Genomic DNA, 19883 nt, shown 5'->3' with positions numbered 1-19883 from the left:
TGCGTGAGGCCCGGCACCCCGCCGGCTCCTGGAGCGGCCGCTCACCTGAGCCAGAACGGTGGGGAACGCGCCCGCCCCCGGCCGTCCCCAGCCGCCGTAGCACGCCGCCACCGAGCCTCCCCCGAGCAGGGCGGCGGCGGCCATCCTCCAGCCGGGCGGGCGCCGCTGACTCCGGGCGGGCCGCGGCCCGAGCAGCCGTCCCCGCAGCGGAGCTCGGGCGCCCACCGCCAGCGCAGCCCTCCACGCCGCCATCTTCCCGGAAACCGCCGGCATGGGGCGCATGCGCGGCGGCCGGGCCGGGGCGGCGGGACGAGCGGGGATGTGCGGCCCCGGTGCGCCCGGCGGGACGGGAGCTGCCCGCGGCGCGGGCGGAATGGTAACGGAGCGGGAGGTGCGCGGGACATCGGAGGCGGTTCGCTGGAAGCGGGAGCTGGGACTTGCCCGCTCGGCGGTTTCCCGGCAGTGGAGGCAGGAGTTGGGCTGTGGGTGACTTAATGGTCTTGGAGGTCTTTTCCAACCTCGGCGATTCCACGATTCTGTCACATTGCGGGAAGCTCAGCGGGCAGAGCCGGTTAAGTCAGGGCTGTGTCAGTGCTGCGGCACTGACTCGGTGCTGTGGGGTTTTCTGAGTGTTGGGCATGTCGTGTAGGCATACTTCGCACTGCGCGTGTGCCAGGCGAACAGCAGTTGGAACGTGAGTGGGTCTAAAACATCCTCGTGGAGTAGAGTTTTTCATGAGATACAGATGACAGGAGATGCTGCTCATACAGAGTGTCATGGCAGATGTGGCTGCTGAAGACTGTGACAGGTGGAGCCGACCCGTGCCATCGCTTGTGTCAGAGACAACTCCTCACCCTGGGTTTTTCAACACGTGCTTTGGTCCACTGCCACTTCTGTTCTACTGAAATGCTCTGAGCCTTGGCTGGATTGAGCCTGGTATTTGCTATTAGTGAGCTGTCAGGCTTATGAGGAGTGGCTGAGGGAACTGCGATTGTTCAGTCAGGAGAAGAGGAGAGCCGGAGGTGACCTATTCACTTTCTGCAACTGCCTGAAAGGAGGGCGCGGCGAGCTGGGGGTCAGCCTCAAGTTGAGGGGAGGTTCGGGTTGGATGTTAGGAAAAATTTCTTTTCTGAATTGTCAGGTGCTGGAATGGGCTTTCCAGGGAGGTGGTGGAGTCACCATCCCTTGCAGGCGTTCAAGAAATGTGGAGATGTAGCTCTGAGGGACGTAGTTGCTGGGGAAACATTGGTGGTAGATGGATGGCTGGACTAGATGTTATGGAAAATCTTTTCCAACCTTAGTGATTCTATACATTTTGTATTACTTTTTTTTTTTTTTTTTTTCAGCAGAAGCCTGTCCTTTTCTACTTAGTCCTAAATACTGCTTTAATCCCTTTTTCCTAGTAGCAAAGCACATTTTTCAATACAAATGGTTGCCATATTTATATTGATAAATTTTTATCAATCAAAAATTTATTTTCAGAATGAGTGGTGAAGCATTGGGACAGGCTGCTGGGTGAGGTGGTGGAGTCACCGTTTGTGGAGATTCTGGAAATGTGGCTCTTAAGGACATGGTTAGTGGTCATGGTGGTAATGGATTGATGGCTGGACTAGATGATCTTAGTGGTCTTTTCCAACTTTAAAGGTTCTGTGGTTCTTTGATTCATATTCCATGATTGGACCATCTGGGAACTGTTGATACGGTCACTTGGGAAACCAGACATCATTTGTAGGTTTGTAATGCTATGATTCAAGTTTTTGGACTATTTACCTGGCAAATGTGAGAGTGGAAAAAGCTGGAGAGAGAACTGCTCAGGGTCATTGTAAATTTAAGGCATTTGGCAGTTTTCCATTACTTTGGTAAAAAACAAAACAAAACAAAACATTCTGTCTGTTGTAGTAAGCTGTGCCATTCACCTCTTTCTGATATGACAGCAAGTATATTGCCAGCATTACAGACATGAAAACATTGAAATGCCTCTTTGCCTTCTATCTACTGGCAAATGGTGATTATTCTGTGTGAGTAAAGGACTTTCAGTTTGCTGTCCTTCACCAATCTGAACTCAGAGACATGAATTCAGTTTTGTACGTGGTAATTTCAGACATCTAAATAGTGGCATCTCAGAATTTATCCAGACTTCCATTAGTATGAGTTGTCCATTGAATGTCATTCAGCAACGTGTCTGGGACATCTTCAGGAATGTGCCACCTGAATCCTTAGCAGCACACAAACTCTTCAAAAACACCTTCTCTGGGGAATATAAATGACTGCTCATTGCAAAATCACCCAAGAGTGCAACACGCAGGGTGAATGGTTTCCATTTCCGTGGACCGTAACATACATTGCAAAATCTTTTTTTTTATCCCCAGAGACACAGAAAGTAACTCATACAAGAAAATCCTCTATAATCCCCAGATACAGTGAAACAGCAGCAAAATCCCTCTGTCGTGCATAAAACACATACTGAAAAATCCCACTTCTGCTGCAGAGCAGTAAAACTTACAGCAAATTCCTGTTCCCTGTTTTTACTTCCCTCCAGATAGACAAAATATTTTCTGTCCCAGCCTTATTACTTGACAGAGTATTTGCACAAACACATTATGAGTACTTCCCTTTCTGTGTCAAGCAATAATATGCACCTCATGGATGCTGGCAACATCCCAGAAGCATTGTAAAGGATAGCTGAGGGATTTGAATTCAGAATGCCAGATCCCATTATGTTGAACATATGACTGCAGCATAGGTAAACAGGGTGAATTCAGCACCCTGCCAAGCATCTTCAGTTTTTCTTTGAGTAAGAACGACTAAGTAGGTCATTGCCTTTCCTTGGATGACATTCTTGACTGGAACAGACACAGCTGCAGAGTGAAAGGAGAGCTACTCCCCTATGGCTGTAAGCACGCAATGCTGGTGGGGAGCTGAGATGTCCTTAGCCACCCTGTGCGTAGCATCTCAGAGGACTGCTCAGCTACTGCTGTGCTCACAAGGCCCACACTCATGTTGCACTAACCAGGCTCCTATATTCTGGGTGCTAAAATGTATGCCTAACTAGCCAGAAAGGCTATGAAGAGGTAGTCCTATTTCACCTGGTGCAGTATCAGTACAGGATGGTTTGTGTCAGAAAGCGAAGATCCACAAAAATGACACTGACAATCTGGTAAACATAACAGAGGTGACAAATGTCATCAACTACTATGATCTGCAACACTTAAAATTTATTTCAGAGACTGTCTTTCCCACCCTGCACAGTTTTCTCTTCCTTGACCTTTGCAAGCAGCAATCATGATGTTTAGCAAGCTTTACCCATTTTTTTTAACAAGTGCTATTTACATGTTGGCTTCAGACTTTCTTCTAGAGATATTTGCACTGATGAAAATTTCAAAAGCAAATGAAAAGCCTAATTAAAGATTTTCTTAGTTGCTTAAGGATGTAATTTTCCTGTAAGATTCAATGCTCCACTGAATTGTAATAGAGCAATAGTAAAAAGCAGTTATTGCTTATTAGGCATAATGAGCATAATGTGTAATCACATCAAAAAATGAACACATACTACCATGAAACAAAGCCTCTGGGACTCCTCTGATACTTAGGAAATCATTTCTGACATAAACTTCATTTTCTTCCATGATTTTATAACGAAGTGAAGTGTTAAAATAGGAAGTAAACCTGCAGCTTTGCATCCCTGAACATCCACCTCCACGTCTCAGTGTCTTTTAAGAGTGTTAGGCCAGGTTCCAGCATGGATTCAATCTCTGTTAGAACTCCAATCCCCTCAAGAGCATTAGGCTTAACGCCAGCATTCATTTACTCTTGTAACGGCTTAAATTAACTCCTGTTAATTCAAGCCCTTTCTTACTATTTTAGATAGAATAAGAGTTGAGAGATGGATTCAGTCATCCAGTCTGAGGGCCACCCATCTTGCCAGTCTGTCTTTGGAGACTTAAAATGGTGAGTAGAAGGGTTCGGGGAGGAGTGATGACCAGCCACTTGTGAATGGAGGGAGGGCTGAGAAGCCCCCCTTTGTAGTGGGGGAGAAAAGGCATGGGGATATCTGATTTATTTACTATGTGTGCTATTTGACAGCAAGTGCCAAACAAAAGTAAGATTTTAGTAGGATAGGCACTGTGCTAATGATATTTGGGATACTTCTTTCCTGGAGGAATTGAACAGGCAAGACTGAAAGATGGGAAATATCACAGCTTTATTTTGTGAGTGAAGAACTGGAGCATGAATTAAATTCTACCCAAAGTCAGACAGAAGCCTTGAAACAAAAGGTTTCACAATCCCAGGCCTTCAAAATACCATCAATCCACTTAAGAATATCACTTCTATTTCATTTTAACAGAAGTGAGAGCAATTGGAACAAGGAAAACACTCAAAATCAGATAGGGATAATGACAATGAAGACACATTTTGTTAAAAGCAATAAAATTGCTTGCACATTTGACACAATTGACACAATTGCTTGCACCTTGAAAACTGGAAGGTGTTTTGATAAAACTAGACCATCTTAATAAAAGTTGCCAGCTGATATCTTCATCTCTACCCAGAGTCTCTAAGGTTCTATACCAAAGTTGTTTATTCTGAAGGCTGGGAGGAGATTTAAGGGATTTCCAATGGCACTTTGTACACTAGAGAGACTATTACTCCATCATGCCTAACCACTCCCCTTCCAAAGCAAATAAAGAATAAGTTGATATCAGTTTCAAGCAAGCTGAAATATCCTCCTGTGGTGAAGAAACCCAAGGATGACATTGTGCTGTTTGTTAACAGAAAGTCCAGTTATTTTATATTTGGATGATGAAGGTTTTTGAGATGATGGAGGATTTGGAGATGATTGAAATTAACCTCACTACCAGTCAGTGTCATGTGACAGTGACATGGTGACAGTGACAGTCAACATTCATGCACCAGTAAAGATGAGAATAAATGCAATTTTGTGGTTAGATAATACCATTCAGTTCATAAAAAAGAGTTTACAGCAATCATTGCATTTAGAAGCTAGGATGTAAATATTGTGTGTCTTCAAATATTTTCAACTCACTTAAGATACTCAAAAGCTCATCATGACAGAATCCATTTGAAATGAAAAGTATTAAAATTTATGTGAAATTCTGAAGATGCATTAATTTGATATGTCCCCAAATACCTGTCATAATGCTGCCATATGTAATGAGCTCCCTTAGACTTCAGAACTACTTTTTAAGTCTAATTGGAAATCAGAAGAAAAACAAGTTGAAAAAGAGTGTGGCCAGCAAGTTGAGGGAGATGATCCCCCCTCTACTCTGCCCTGGTGAGGCCACGTTCAGACTATTGTGTCCAGTTCTGGGCTCCCCAGTTATAAAAACAGGTATCTCCTAGAAGGAGCCGCAGAAGGCCAGCAGAAGGCTGCAAAGATGATAAAGGGCCTGGAGCATCCCTCATATGAGGAAAGGCTGAGTAACTCGGGTCTGTTTAGCCTGGGAAAAAGAAGACTGAAGGGGGATCTGATAAATGTTTATAAATATCTAAAGGGGGTGAGAGGCAAATGTGTAAGTTCAGGCTCTTCTTGGTGGTATGTAGGGATAGGACAAGGAGTCAGGGCCTAAAACTTGTACATAGGAAGTTCCGAACTAACATGCAGAACTTCTTTACAGTAAGGATGACGGAGCACTGGAAAAGGCTGCCTTAGTTGTGCAGTTTCCTTCTATGGAGACATTCAAGACCCATCTGGACACCTACCTGTGTGACCTACTGCAGGGAAGTTGCTTTAGCAGGGGGTTGGACTTGATGATCTCTTGAGGTCCCTTCAAACACCTGCGATTCTCTGATTCTGTGATTTCTTAAATGTTAAAAAAAGCATTCTGACATGTGAAGACATTAGAGACAAAACTGGAAAGATGTTAAAATACAGTTTCTAAGTTGGTAGTTACCTTTTCATGATAAAGATTTGATTCATGAAAGAAATGGTATGTAGACTGCTGAAATAAGGCTTTTATGTGAAGAAAACCAGAGCAGGTCAAAAATAATACTCTCTGTAAAGCAGTGTGCATATCTTGGTGCAAGTACTGTGACTCTAGCTTAGGCTGGTGAAAAGGTATGTGCCTAACTTTGCACATTTTATAGTTTTGCTTTCTGAAGCAAGACTATAGCTGCTGCATAAAACAGATCGTATACATGAGTCACTGAAGAGTAGAGACTTGCTCACTATTAGGTGAGATCTGTGGTTCGGCTGCTCTTACATCTGTCAGTGATAAGATCCCATGGTACTGTTGCAACAGTTATAGAAGTCTCACAGTCCCTTGAAAACACTCTAAGTGTACTTAGTGGTTAGTGTTTTTCTTGTGGTTCCAGATGAGTTAATTGTACTTCATTTTTCTTTCCTTTCAAACGATTTTGATAGCATTCCTAGCATGGATTAAAAAAGATAAACCCACATCTAATTGCAATAATGAAATACAGACTTTTTACATGTATTTTTATATTCATAGCCACATTTTTAGAGACATTTATATATGCTTTTTGCATATAATACTTTAATTATTGGATTTCCTGAAATATTATTACCAGTGCTTTCCATGTAAATACAAATTTTTATTGTGGAGACATTACTGTATTTCAGGAAACACTTATTTTCTCTTTCATTCTCTGAAATCAGTGTGAGCACTCCCCTCAGTTTAATTATACCCGTATTTCACCTTAAGTTTTATGGGAAGAGTTGTAGCAATAACTACAGTTAAGGTTGCCTAACATCTTCTGTTGTATAAATTCTGTACATAAGAACAGAGGAAGAGGGTACAATAAAACAAGTCAAGATTAGCAAAGTTAATTTTATCTGGGTTACTTCAAAAACCAGAAAGATTTATTAGGGACTCAGTGTTGTATTTTTAAGTGCAATTTGACTGATATAATTTTAACTAATTATTGTTATGTAGTTCAAAAGAATGGCAAAGACATTACTTCACAGCGTTTCTAAAGAAACAAATAGAGAATTATCAGTATTTTAACCTATAAAATATTTTAAAAATACATGTTTTCCAAAAATGTTAAAGAAGCATCATTTACCTTCTTGTTTTTCCCAGACCACTGCCTGAGGCTAATCTTAGCAACACTTTGTACTACCACTGTGATTTATTAATTAAAGTTATCTTAAATTATAACATCTTTAATACTGCTGAAGATGGTGAAGTGTATATAATTATTTCTTTGAAAAAGAAAGGAATTATAAAATTTTAAATTACTGTTTTCTGTAACGCATTGCCATTATTTCAAGTAGTGTTTACTTCCCTTGCTCAGAATACCATTTATGATGTTTGATTGCAAATGTTTTTGTATAAAGGAAAGAAGGACTATTTTCCAAATACTCGTCTTTGGTAGTGTAGTAGCTAAAAGTATAGAATCTGATCTAAGCTAGGAGCACTGATACGTGTGTGTTAGACACAGACCTTCACTATAAAAGGATCCTTTCATAAAAATGTGGAAGTCCTAATCCAAAGTTCACTGTAATTGGCAGCATTGTTCTGTTTCCAGTGGTATCTGCCTTTGGCTATTATGGAGTAGAAAAGCATCTACACTATTTGTATAAATATCATGAGCAGTCTTTGTATATTTGCTAGCAAAGGGGTCCTTAATCTGCCACATCAAAAGGGTCTGCACAGCCACTCACAAAGGCATAATAGTAATAAAAATCCTGCAGAAGCTGTGCATGAAGCTGCTATTTGGAGAATGGCCCCCACCTGGCTCCATTCAGACAGGAGTTAGCCATTGTCAGGAGAACACCTGAGTGCACTCAGCATGGACTTCTACTCTGCTACCAGATCCTGCCTGAAACAGCATCTGAATTGCTTGTGTGCAAGGAGGAAATTGTACTGGCAGCAGGATGCCGAGATACACACATTGGCTCATGTTCATAATGCTTGGGGTGATCTCATATTCACATAGCATTCACAGTGTTTATGGTATCCTGTTTATGTGGCTTGGGTATAGCTTCTGTCTGTCTGATCTGGAATGGAGAAATTTAGTTGGAGCACAGCCAGGGCGCCTGTATGATGCTGGTTCTGGTCTGTGAGCCCTGTCCGTGCCTCTGTGTAACACAAAAGGTGTACCCATAGAACGTCAGGATTCATAGCAAATCAGCTGTAACACAAAGGCAGACTGGCCTGGTGTGACAAAGGCTGCTTGCCTGTGGTGGTTGAAAGTACAAGGGCTGCCCCAAAAGTAATGCCTCCTATTTTATTACGTTAATCTGTGATGTCAGAAGCAGATGTTGGTGGTATGGCAGCAGAGGTTGAACCTTCCACCAGTATTCCATTATATTTTGTTGCTGTGTGACAGATGGCAGCAGAGGGGCATTCTGACAGAACGACATCTTACATGGAAGTGCATATGAAGCAAAAGTGTGAAATTAAATTCCTGAAGGCAGAAAAAATTGTATCCATTGACATTCATTGGCACTTGCTGAACATTTATGAAGACCAAACAGTAGATATGAGCACAGTGAGGTGGTGGGTGATGCATTTCAGCAGTAGTAACAGTAATGTGAAAGACAAGCCATGTTCCCAGCTGCCCGCACAGATGCCAACCCATGAAATGAAGACCATCCCGATCAGCTTATCCACATGAATCCGTTGCTGATGGTGACTATGTTGAAAAATAGTGTTGTAGCTGAGAATTTGATCTATCAAATAGCATTATTGTGCTCTTTGTATCTCTTGTTGTTTCCATGGAAATAAATAGGAGGTATTACTTTTGAAACAACCTGTGTATTTATTGAGGCGTCTTACCGTGCTATCGGCTGCTCCTAAGCTTAGTTGAGATGGTGAGTATGAAGGGGGGGTCTGATGAAAAGAAGCTGTTTATTGTTCTCCACAGCTGTATTGACACAGAGGACCTGAGGTCTGCCCAGAGCATCCCACTTCATAAGCAATGAGAAGGTCCAGCAGGCTGCGGCTATAGTGGAGGACTGAGGACCAGCAGAGCCTGTAGGCCAACTGCTGGAAACTGGGGACTGTCTAAGGTGTGATCTTATCCCAGATTTACTCAGGACAGCTGGCCATTACACTTGATAACATCCTGGCACCCAAAAGAGCCAACTACTTGTATCAAACCTGAATAGAGCAAGTGGAAAGCAAGTTTGAAGGATAAGTATTGAATTATTACATTGAAGAAACTGTAGGTTAACAATTATTACATATTAAGTGGGATCGAAATTATTTAACACCCGTGCAGTCTATTTTCTTCTCCAGAAACAAGAGACTGCTTGAAAGGATTGAGGTACTTCAACAAGAACCAAGTATTATATCATCTGTGAAGGGTTTATGACAGAGCTGCAAATAATTCTTGAAGACAAAAGCTACTTATAAAATATCTTCTGCAAATATTATTGCATTATTTGGATGGTTTTCAGTTGATAATTAATTACTTTTTTAAAGACAAAATTTCGACTCTGTTGATCTTTTGGGGTCTACATTTGGCATCTGAGGATGTCTATGTCTGTATTCTGCTACTGCTCATCTATCCACTGATATTCAACTTACATTTAATTTTTTAAGTTTCTCAGCTGTAACTCTACTGATTCTAATTTGTTGTAACTTATATTTTGAAGAGACTACTGAAGTGATTCAGGAGCTAGCCTAAGTAAACTCTGAACTGTTTCCAGGTATTTCACATTTTCACATATTTTCCCTTTGTAAACTCATGGAGGATAGAAGAGACAGCAGAAGACTGAATAAATAACTCTTGGAAAAACAGATGGAAGAGTACCCAAGTAATTTTAATTAAGTAGCCTAACTAACTTCCTGGATTTCAGAAAAAAATAACCAGTTTCTAAATGAAAGGCGATAAAAACTTGCTGACATGCCTCTATCAACAACATGTGATACCAAACTAAACTAATGTCCTTCTTCTACATATTGCCTACTAGATACAGATGAAGCAGTAAATATTATTCCGTTCCCTGTTGATACTTGTAAGTAACTAAACAAGTACATCCTAGATAAAGTCACTAGAAGGTGAGGATAGAGGAGGACAAATGATCAGCAATACTACTTTTGAAAAGTAGCTGTGAGTTGCTAACAGTCAATTTGAGATGGCATTTCAGTAGGCTTTAGGAATTTGGTGCCTGTTTAATGTGACAGCATGATTTTTTTTATGCCAAGCTTTCTATCTAAATGGCATAAATAAAAAGTGCTGTAATTCTAGGTCATGTACAAACAGAAGTGACACAGCTTGTTTCAGGTGATTAAGTCTTGGGTCAAAGGACAAGAGTGCCACTCTTTGTGCTGTAGATTGCTACTAGTTTCTTTCCTGAGTCCTTTAATGTGTCATTAAAGTCCTCTGCCTGCCTTTTCCAAAGAGTCTCGGAGTTAAAACATCGATACTGTAAAATATACTACTCTGTTGTCATACTGGTAATAATATTATGCGTTAAGCCTGTGAATACAAACTAAGTGTATATTGTAAACTACATATTTTGTTCTGGCAAATGAGAAAAATTGCAGGATGTTTACTTGCAAAAGGTGTTTTGCCTAGTTTCTCCATACTTGATGTTAATTTGCCCTTGCCAGCTATTAAAGTGGAAATTACTGCCACTGTATTGCACAAAAGCAGAGATTCTGCAATTGTGAATTTAATGTAGTTTGGAACACTTTGTAGTCTTCAGAGTCAGACACATTTTCCCCATCGCCCAAATTATTTTAAATTGCAAGTAAAGTTTTGCAAAGCTGTTGCCATTATTTTCTCAGTTCACCTAAGCTTTTACAAGACTGTTATCTATGTGAAACACAGATACACAACATCTTTTATTAAAATAGTTATAAGAGCATTGAAACTGTCAGCTGTAATTTGCAGCTTTTTCTCTTTTAGATTCTGCACTCTTGCTGAAAAAAAACAAAAACCCACAGAAAACAAACCCCAGTAACCTAAGTTACAATCCATTTTTTTTTTTATATTTGCCCAGTGTGAATTTCAGAGAAGATACCTACAAAGTGTATTTGAAGAGTAAAGAGCGAAACTGCCAATGGGCAGCCTGAAAAATGTCTGATGATGCTGTAGTGAAGAGCGTCACAGCTAAAGGATAAAGAGGATGTTGTTGTCTTTGCATTTAAGCTGAAATGAAGGCTAGAACCTGAGCCCAGAACTTCAGTCAAAAGAAAAGTGTCTTCTTTTTAGATTTTTCTATGACAGCCTGCAGTTCTGCCTACAGATCTCCAAATCACTGCTAGAGAAGCAGATGCAGTTGTTTATGTGCAGGTGTGCTGCGTACCTGATGTAATCCTGCAAGTTCTACATCCACAGAATTTCTGCAGAATTCTGAGTGATGTCTGTGCTTGGAAGGCTTCCACGTCACAGTTCTCACATCAGAAAAATCTCAATCAAAGCTTGTTCAAAAGCAAACAAACAAGCAATCTTTCCTTATTGCTGACAATCTTCTCTGAGTCTGAGTTCCCCAAACCTCTCTCCTATTAGTCACCTAGGTCTGTGACACAGATCATATTTATTTTTCAGATGTTAATGTAGCTTTTACTTCATGATCACATTAATTGCATTTGTGCTGTGGAGATTTTTAATTCCAAAAGGTACTGCCAGCTTTTGTGCATTCAGTTTATATTTAAGAAGAATTTCTGCACTTCACAGTGACCTCTGCTGACTTTCATATATTTAGAATCTGAAGTTGTGAATCTCCTTGATTCATCTTCTGTTAAAGAATGTTGGCTATGCAAAAACTGGCAGAGGGGTAAAGGAGGATGAAAAAAACAGTATTACAGAGAACCGGGATATGGCATGGTATTTGTTCCCTGAAGGTATGTTGCCACCAAGAATAACACCGAGAATAATGATCACACAGAGAGAAAAAAAGAGCACTGGAGATCTATGAAATATACTTGATTTTGAAAAACTTAGTTGAAGAAAGACCTAGAGGTCTGCCAATTCCTACCGAGCTCCTTACAAAAAGTGGGTTTGCACTGTGTGCACGTGGCGTATCATCTGTCAGACCGAGTAAGTCAGCCATTCACCTGGCTCTGCTCTAGCTATGCACAGCAGGGAATTTCACATCAGGAAGGAGAAGAGGATACACAAACTCCTTCTGATATTTCAGAAGATGTGCATGCTAAAATGCAAAGCCCTGGGTGCTGGAGATAGCTGTGATGAGTTTATGGCACAGGAGCCACAGCTGGTAGGAAGACACATGATCTCACCCTAAAATGTTGTATTATTTTAGTCTCTCTTTTACACACGTGGAAGAATCAAACAGTTTGAGGATGACAAATTTGAGAAGCAAAATGGAAGAGGTTGTTACACAAGAAGAACTAATAAGCTTTTAGTAGATGAGTAGGAACAAGATGAAATGCTGTAATACCCAGTGCAAGGACACTGGGTATTATTAAAGGCAAAACACTAGAATTTCTGCTCTAGACACTTGGTGATTAAGGACTCCATACATGAACAAGTAGTTCTTGCTCCAGACATCAAACAGCCACACCAAAGAATGAGTAAGATGAAAGGCAAGGCTGCTGTGGAATGTGGAGCTGATGAGATAGCCGCATGTTGAGAACATGTTGGAGGTGAAATAGATGAATGAATTCAGTTGACTGCACCTTCTGTAAAATGCAAAGAAGCAGAGAAGAATAAGAACTTTTCAATGATTCTAAAAAAACAGAGCAAAAAAAGTCGAAACCAAACCTCAAAACAACCTGAGAAACTGCTTGCATTACACTGCATCTTATGGGTTATGCTGTCAGCAAAAAAACTGTGGATTTTCTGCAAACTCAACAGGAATGGCCATGCGGCAGCAGCTGGCACTGTGTGCAATGCTGGAAGTGATAGAAACCAATTGGAGCAGTGACTGGAAGGAGAAGTCTTCAGAAGAGCATCAGCATTCTGCAATGTGGGGAGAATCCTGTCCTGCCTCTTTATACTGGTGGTGTGTTTATTGGACTTGGACAAGTATCTCTCATTAGATAGGAATTCTGAGTTTTTCCCTTCTTTTGTGTCAATAACATGAATATTGAAGAAGGAAAGTAGGCTGCTCTGCATCTGAAAGGGAAAGCAGTGAAGTCTGTGATCTCTGTTTTCTTAAGTGATAGACAAAAATAAAAGAAAAAAAGAAAAAAAAAAGAAGAAAAAAAAGCCATTTTAGAGCTTCCTACTTCAGAGCTTCCTTTTCTAAGGACTAGTCTTGAAAGAAGCTGCTTACAAGATCAGGCTGGAAGACTGAGTGCAGGCAGAATTTGGTAGGAAATAAATGTTCCTTGTCTTCTAGAATATAATGCATACAGTCTTGTGTTGTCTTGTTGCTTGCACCAGGTTTCCTCCTCAGTTTACTTAATAATTATTATGTAAATAAAAATGTGCAATGAATAAAAAAGTACAGTGCTTATCTGCTTCTCTATAACCTGGTGAGACTACCTCAGTGACTACCCAAATATCCTAATGCATACATCGTATTTCTGTGTATCCTATGGCATAGGAAACCTTCAGTGAGGTAGACTTGGTTGACATTATTTTCAATAGTGCTAAGAAGGTATGAAGTGAAGTAAAGCAAGTATTTGAGATTTTCACATGACAAAAATGCCACAGATTAATGAAAGCAGACTATCACTGCAGAAGGATGAGGGCAGGAGTTTAAGACGGCAATAGCTTAAAGTCAGGCACTGAAATCCTCATCCTAAGTGAAGTAAGTAAATAATTAAAGATACTGAGGAGATCTTAATGGGTCTAGTTTTCTATATGCACTTTTTGAAATTCACTTACTTAGCACTCTTCAGAATTTTTTAATTTAATTGCCCAAAATGAGACAGCAAAGAGCCATTTTGAGAACCTTAGCTTTTCAATCTTAATTTAGTCCTTGTTTTTTGAATATTTGTCCTTGACCTTGCAGAACACAAGATTTCAAATAATTTCAGTCATGGAAATTGCTTGACTCTCTTTCCAGAACAGAGATGCTGCATGTAAAATACCTCTATAAATGATCAACTCTACCCAAGCATATTACCAGAATGCTGCTATTTTTCAAGCATGGCATCTGTGTGTGTCTTCTAGATTTATTTTTACCTTTCAAAAATGCTGAGAAATAAGCTTCATCCCCACTGTTAAATTAAAAGACATCCTGAATAAAAGCTTCTCATTTTAATAGCATTGGAATGCAATAACTTTGAAGTAGTGGATGGGCTCTGCATTATGTAGACTTTGCTAACACTCAGGGGAAATTGCAAAGATAATAATAGCTACAAGATTCGCTGTTGTTGTCTGAATACCATACAAAAATATTTTAAATGACTAGACAAAAAATTAGGAAAGCAGCATATGACTCAAATTATAACTGAAATATGGGGACTACTGGACCAAAATCTGTATGAAGGAAAAATCTACCGACGATCAAATCTACAGAAAGAAATATTCAAGAATATTTATGAAGGATTCAGTTCTCACACTTCTGCAGCTGAGTACAGTTTTCCATCATTATGGAAGCTGCAGCCAAAAAATGGCCCACAGAGTCTGAGGTTTTACAACGATGAACTGTTAAGAGGATTTTTTTTTCTTTTTTAACCTGGGGAAATAAAGGACCCAGATGTGCTTACCCTCTGTTCACATCAAATATCCAGCAATGGCATGGTGCTCTGCCAAGTTACCTAAGCAAATAATCTAATCCAGAGTATTTTGGAGGAATGGGGTTTGCAATGTGGCTGCTGGGAGACACAACCAGAAAAGATGTTCTCTAAACAAGGGAGCAAACTTACAGGCTCTGTATCTGAGTCCTCAGCAGAACCAGATTCCCAGATACAGAGCTGGAACAATTCGACGATTACAGGAATAAGAGGTATGAATTCCAGGGAGTTCAAGCAAATTCCTTTTGCTTGTTCATATCAAGATTTTTACAAATAGCATAACCGGAGGCTTGGCAAGATAAATTTTCCTTCAGTTTTGCCATGTGTTTCTTTAGAAGCCTGGCCTCCATGAAAAAAAGCAGGATACCTAATACACAAGGTCTGCCCGATGTCTCAACATTTACACGCATAGTTCTGTTGGCTGCAGTGCTACTGCAGTAAGGGCAGGAGTCAGAGCCAATTTGTCATTATCTGCAGAAGAAGTGAGTTCTCAGTGCGTGGCTGTGCTATAAATCCACTCCCTGAGAATGGTTAATTGCAGTTCTATTCCTCAAACCTAGAGCAGTGTTTAAAGTGGGGGAAGCAGAGGAACCTCCTGAATGAATTCTTCCCCAATTGCCTGTCAGTGTTTTCACTGCAATGTCTAGAGAAAGCAAAGCTGTTCAGACAGCATCTATTTCTGGTGTGAATTCCTACGGCTGCTATGTTTTTCAGATCCTCTGACAAATTTCTAAGCTCTCTTGGAATAACAGCTGCTGGGGGGGGGGGGGGGGGGGGGACTGGAATCCCCATGGTGGATTTCAGGTTCGCAGACACTGACAAAATCTCTGAAAAACGGAGTGGGAAAGCTTTGCTTTATCAAGGGCAGCTATGAAAGCAGAGAGATTTTTTTCTGAGAAACGAAGGACAGGATGTGGAATCACGCTCTGAATTTTGAGGGCCGGAGGCAGAGACACTGAGACATTTTCTTCTTCAGCTCCTCCATGGGGAAGTATATTCTCTGAGGAGAAACAGTCTGACATTCATTGTGTTGGTGACTCTTGTGACAACAGCGCATTGGCAGCTAGAGCGGGGGGGAGAGTCAGATCTGGGGATGTGCAGCAGCTTAGAACCACTGTTCTGTTCTTTTCCCTAAGGTCTGTTTTTCACACAGTAAAAAATCTGAAGAGACCACTATTAAGATCGGTTAACTGCCCGTGTGACACCAAACGAGGACTGTAGCTGTGCATGCTGAAGGTCTAGAGGAGAACAACTCAAGCTCACCAGCATTTCCAGCACTTCACCAGCACTTGGGATGACACTGAAAATACTTTTGGAGGCACACAGTGACACATGAAAAGATGACACAGATGGCAATTTATATAATGCAGTCCATCTTCTCTTCCTTCACCCTGTCAGTGTTCACTGTCAGTGTAAGTCAGTGAATACCACTAAACACAAAAAGTCTACCCAATGTCATTAAATTGCCTGTGATGTTGTTGCTGAGGATCAGCACTCCACCATGTTACTGTCTTGACCACCACTGAATTTTCTACTAGGATCAAACAGAAATATTTTTGGTTGCACAAAGCATTAGCACAGTTGGTCAGTCAATCAAGACTTGAGGTAAATTTTTGATATGGTTAAAACTGTGTTCTGTGTTCACCAGAGCTATATAATGGTCAATACTTGGATACTTCTTTGGTGCACTAGTAGATCCATCATATGAAAGGTCCACTACTCTCTGCGTCTATGATGATGGTCACATTGAAAGTATTTTTTAAGCAGTTGATTGGTTCCACTAAATATTTGACACATTATACACATGACCAGTTCCTAACAGTGAGCAACCAAAGCATGTCCCTGGGATTCTTTTGGTTGAAATGACTGTGATAGCCTGCCTTGTGGGCTGCACATAACATCGCATACAAGCCTGCTCACTAAGCTTGCTATTACCTGAGTTTTCAGTAATCTTTATAGTGTTTATTGTCTTCTCGAGGGAAGCTAAGACCCTCCCATCTCCTGAGTGCCTGATAAGAAGCTCCACGAGCTGGAACTCATCAGTTTGGAAAGGAGGTTAAGAACAAAGTGTAAGGTTTACAAAAACAGGAAGGGAATAGGGAGGATAGATACATAACTGTTATTCTGTTGCTATAACACAAGGATTAGGAGTCGGTTAATGAAACTAATAAGAGATTGGTTTGAAACTGACAGAAGAAAGTCAGAAGTCAGGTTGTTTTTGTTTTTGTTTTTAACAGAGAACAGTGAATTTTCAGAATTTGTTGTCATAGAAGACAAAGTGTGGAGTTGGGATCAATGTGGGGTTAGGCAAGTTCAGGAACAGTCAGACTGTAGACAGATAGTAGTGGGAGTATACAGCGATGTACCTTCTGACATCCCTAATCCAGCAGTTGTGGTTCTTAGGAGACAACCAGAGGAACAGATTGTGCTAAGTGGCCAGGAACACATGTACTCCCCAAATGGTGTTTCCACTGCCTTTGTCTTAGACAAGGAAGTGGCACAGCTGTACCCAAATCTCTTAGAATCACACTGTTCTTATTTAATTAGAGAATCAAACATGTCAAACACAGTTTCTCGAACCCAAAAGATAGAATGCATTTTCCATGACCGTCCACTCTCTCCAAAATGTAAAGCATTCGTTCTCATACTTTTGTCCAGTTCCATTATAAACTTTTTCACACTGGACAAATAGAAATAAAACAGAAATAAAACAGAACATGGCTGTTCTCCATGGGGAATGGCTTAGGAATCATACAGTCCTTCTGCTCCCCACAAATATGGTCTTTGCTTGAGCATCCCTTTCACTCCATGCCCTAGAGGGAGGAGTCTCCAGTCTTGGCAAAAGCAAGAAATTCAGGGGAAACAAACTGAGGTAACACTGAGTCTGGATTCTAGTCAAAGATGCTTTTGTCTTGGCCAGCTGTAAGGAAAACATTAGTACATATCCAGACTAATTATTTGAATAAAATGGTTATATTATTTTCTCACTCTTTACATCACTGAATCAGAGCGCAGTTACATGCTATGCTGGTGTGTTATTGTGAAATAGTGGCAGGATGATTAAAGAAATCAACAGGCAAAAACACGTAAAATATGTTAGCTATCAACAAAGGAATTGGACAGTGTTTAAGCAAACGAAAGAGACACAGGCATGCAAAATATTACAGAGGATTATAATACTGCAGCAGAGAGTGGAGGTTCCCAAGGGATTACATTCCAAGTGACCCGACGACATTTGCTACCAGCAAACAGAGGGATTTCTTGTCATGGCTCAGCTTCGTAGAGCCACAACCAGAGAAGACAAGCACCCTACAGATATTAGGGCTTCCCAAAGAATGGAAAATTACAAGTAAAACTGAGAGGAGACGAATTGTGTACTTCAGGAAAAGGAAAAAGGAAAAGACAAAACAGAAATAGAAAAAGAAGAAAGAGAAGAAAAAGAAAAAAAGAGAAGAAAAAGGATAATATTTTTCTAATATTCTATTATTGAACCTACAGTTTAATGATTACAACAGTCAGACCAAAAATGCAATATATAAATAGTAATAATTTCAAAATGGTATGCAACTGGTTGACAAAATAGGAACGTTCAAGTGATAGACTGGAGGAAGAACATCAGCCACAGACAGCCTTAAAAAGATGTACATTTTCTAAACCATACTTGCAACACGAGAATTCCTGAGGATGACATAAAACGTTTTGTTAGATGGAGAAAGCACGTTTAAAACAACGTGGGAAAAGCCAAAGTTTTCACTGACATGAATCTGGAAAGGGACAGAATCACAGAATGGCAGGGTTGGAAGGGACCTCAAGGATCATGAATCTCCAACCCTGTGCCGTATGCAGGGCCACCAACCTCCACATTTAATGCTAGACCAGGCTGCCCAGGGCCCCATCCAACCTGGCCTTGAACACCTCCAGGGACGGGGCATCCACAGCCCCTCTGGGCAAAGGGACAAGACAGGGACAGGACACCCAGCGGCACCGCTCTTCTGGGACCCCTCCCCACCCACCGGCACAGCCCGCGACGGACGGCTGACCGGCGGCGTCCCCTGGCCCGGGGTCCCCGGCGCGGGGCGGGGACGGAGGCGGGCGGGCCGAGGAGGACCTGCAGGCCGCCGGGAAGCACTGCGGGGCCGCCCCGCTGCCTTTGCCCGCTAGAGGGCAAGAGAGCCCCGCACAAGCGCGGCGGGGCCGTGCCCCTGGCCCTGCCCGGCCGCCCCCCGCCCGCGGTCCGTCTCCCGCCCGGCCCGGGGGAACGAGGGAGCGCGGCGCGGCGGCCTCTCGGGGCGAGCGGCGGGGGGAGCGCGGCGAGGAGGGGCCGCGGCCTCGCGGGGATGGATGCGTGCTGGGGGAGGGCGAGGGCGGCCCTGGGCCGGGCAGCGGGGCGCGTCGTGCCGGCCGCGTTACGGCCTCTCCGGGCGCCGCGGAGGCCCGCGGGCGGGCGCGGCTCGGCCCGGAGCCGCGAGGGAGGCGGCGGCCGGTGCGGGGCGGCGGGGGGGGAGGCTTCGGAGCGGAGGGCCGCGGCGGCTCCTGGGCGGCTCCTCCCGGCCGGCCCCGGGGCGGGGAGCGGGGCCCGCGCCCGGTCCGGAGCTGCCGACGGGCTCCGAAGGGATCGGTGCGTGCGCGGCGCAGGGAGGCCGCTCCGTCTTCCGAAGGGCGAGGCGCCCGAAGGAGAAGCGCGGCGGCCGAGGGCTGAGCCCTCCGCGTCCCTGCCGGGCGTCGCGGCCTGCGCGCGGCCGCGCCTCACGGCTGCCCCGGCATCGCGGCTGGAGGGGCGCCCGGCAACGCGGGGATCCCGCTGTGCGCCCTGCGCGGGGCGTGCCGCAGGGAAACGCGGCTGTCCGTGTTCGCACTGACATCACCTCGCGTGCCTTCACGTGTCACCGAGGCGTACGGCGTCCCAAGAGGCTTTATCCATACCTGTGCCAAAGCGCTGCGCTGTATTTGACCAATAATGACATTATTACTTTCGTTCTTCAGCTGTCTAAACAGGTGTGACCTGACAGCTTCCTCTCAGGGACAGTCCCAGAGGTCGCAGCCTGCCGTGCTTCTTTAACCTCTGCTCACGATTTGTGTACGCGGCAGAGCGCTGTGACGGCGGAAGAAATCCGCCTCAGACACCGCGCTGCAGCCCTGCGTGTGTGCTGACTCCGGTGCCCTTGTTTTATTGCAGTATTACATCTCAGCTGCGTTTTGTTTTACAATCCCCTCATCTGAAAATGTGGGAATGGGGTGCACGTCTCATGAAATAGGCCTATAGGTTCCTACAGGATTTTTTTTTGGGGGGGGGTCATG

The 19883-nt window shown here is 42.9% G+C and overlaps 1 protein-coding gene and 1 long non-coding RNA gene across 3 annotated transcripts in view; one reads left to right on the top strand and one right to left on the bottom strand.

The window, feature by feature from the left end:
• Nucleotides 1–273, bottom strand: part of MICU2 (mitochondrial calcium uptake 2) — a 133825-nt gene extending 133552 nt beyond the window's left edge. The window contains exon 1 of the mRNA XM_031615730.2: nt 46–273. Within this exon, the coding sequence (XP_031471590.2) occupies nt 46–273 (228 nt within the window). The remainder of the gene's footprint in view (nt 1–45) is intronic.
• On the top strand, nt 225–8736 carry LOC116244177 (uncharacterized). Of its 2 annotated transcripts, XR_016463372.1 has the most exons (4): nt 225–376; nt 1483–1573; nt 3865–3948; nt 5637–8736. It is a non-coding gene; the product is annotated as an uncharacterized LOC116244177 (long non-coding RNA). The 2 variants fall into 2 exon arrangements; XR_004170121.2 differs by lacking the exon at nt 1483–1573.
• Nucleotides 8737–19883: the final 11147 nt, after the last annotated feature.

Source organism: Phasianus colchicus, chromosome 1 (assembly GCF_987193195.1).
Source record: "Phasianus colchicus chromosome 1, bPhaCol1.hap1.1, whole genome shotgun sequence".
NCBI classification, from domain to species: domain Eukaryota; kingdom Metazoa; phylum Chordata; class Aves; order Galliformes; family Phasianidae; genus Phasianus; species Phasianus colchicus.
The sequence above is the reverse complement of the archived record's forward strand: the minus strand, read 5'-3'. Positions and strand labels throughout refer to the sequence as shown.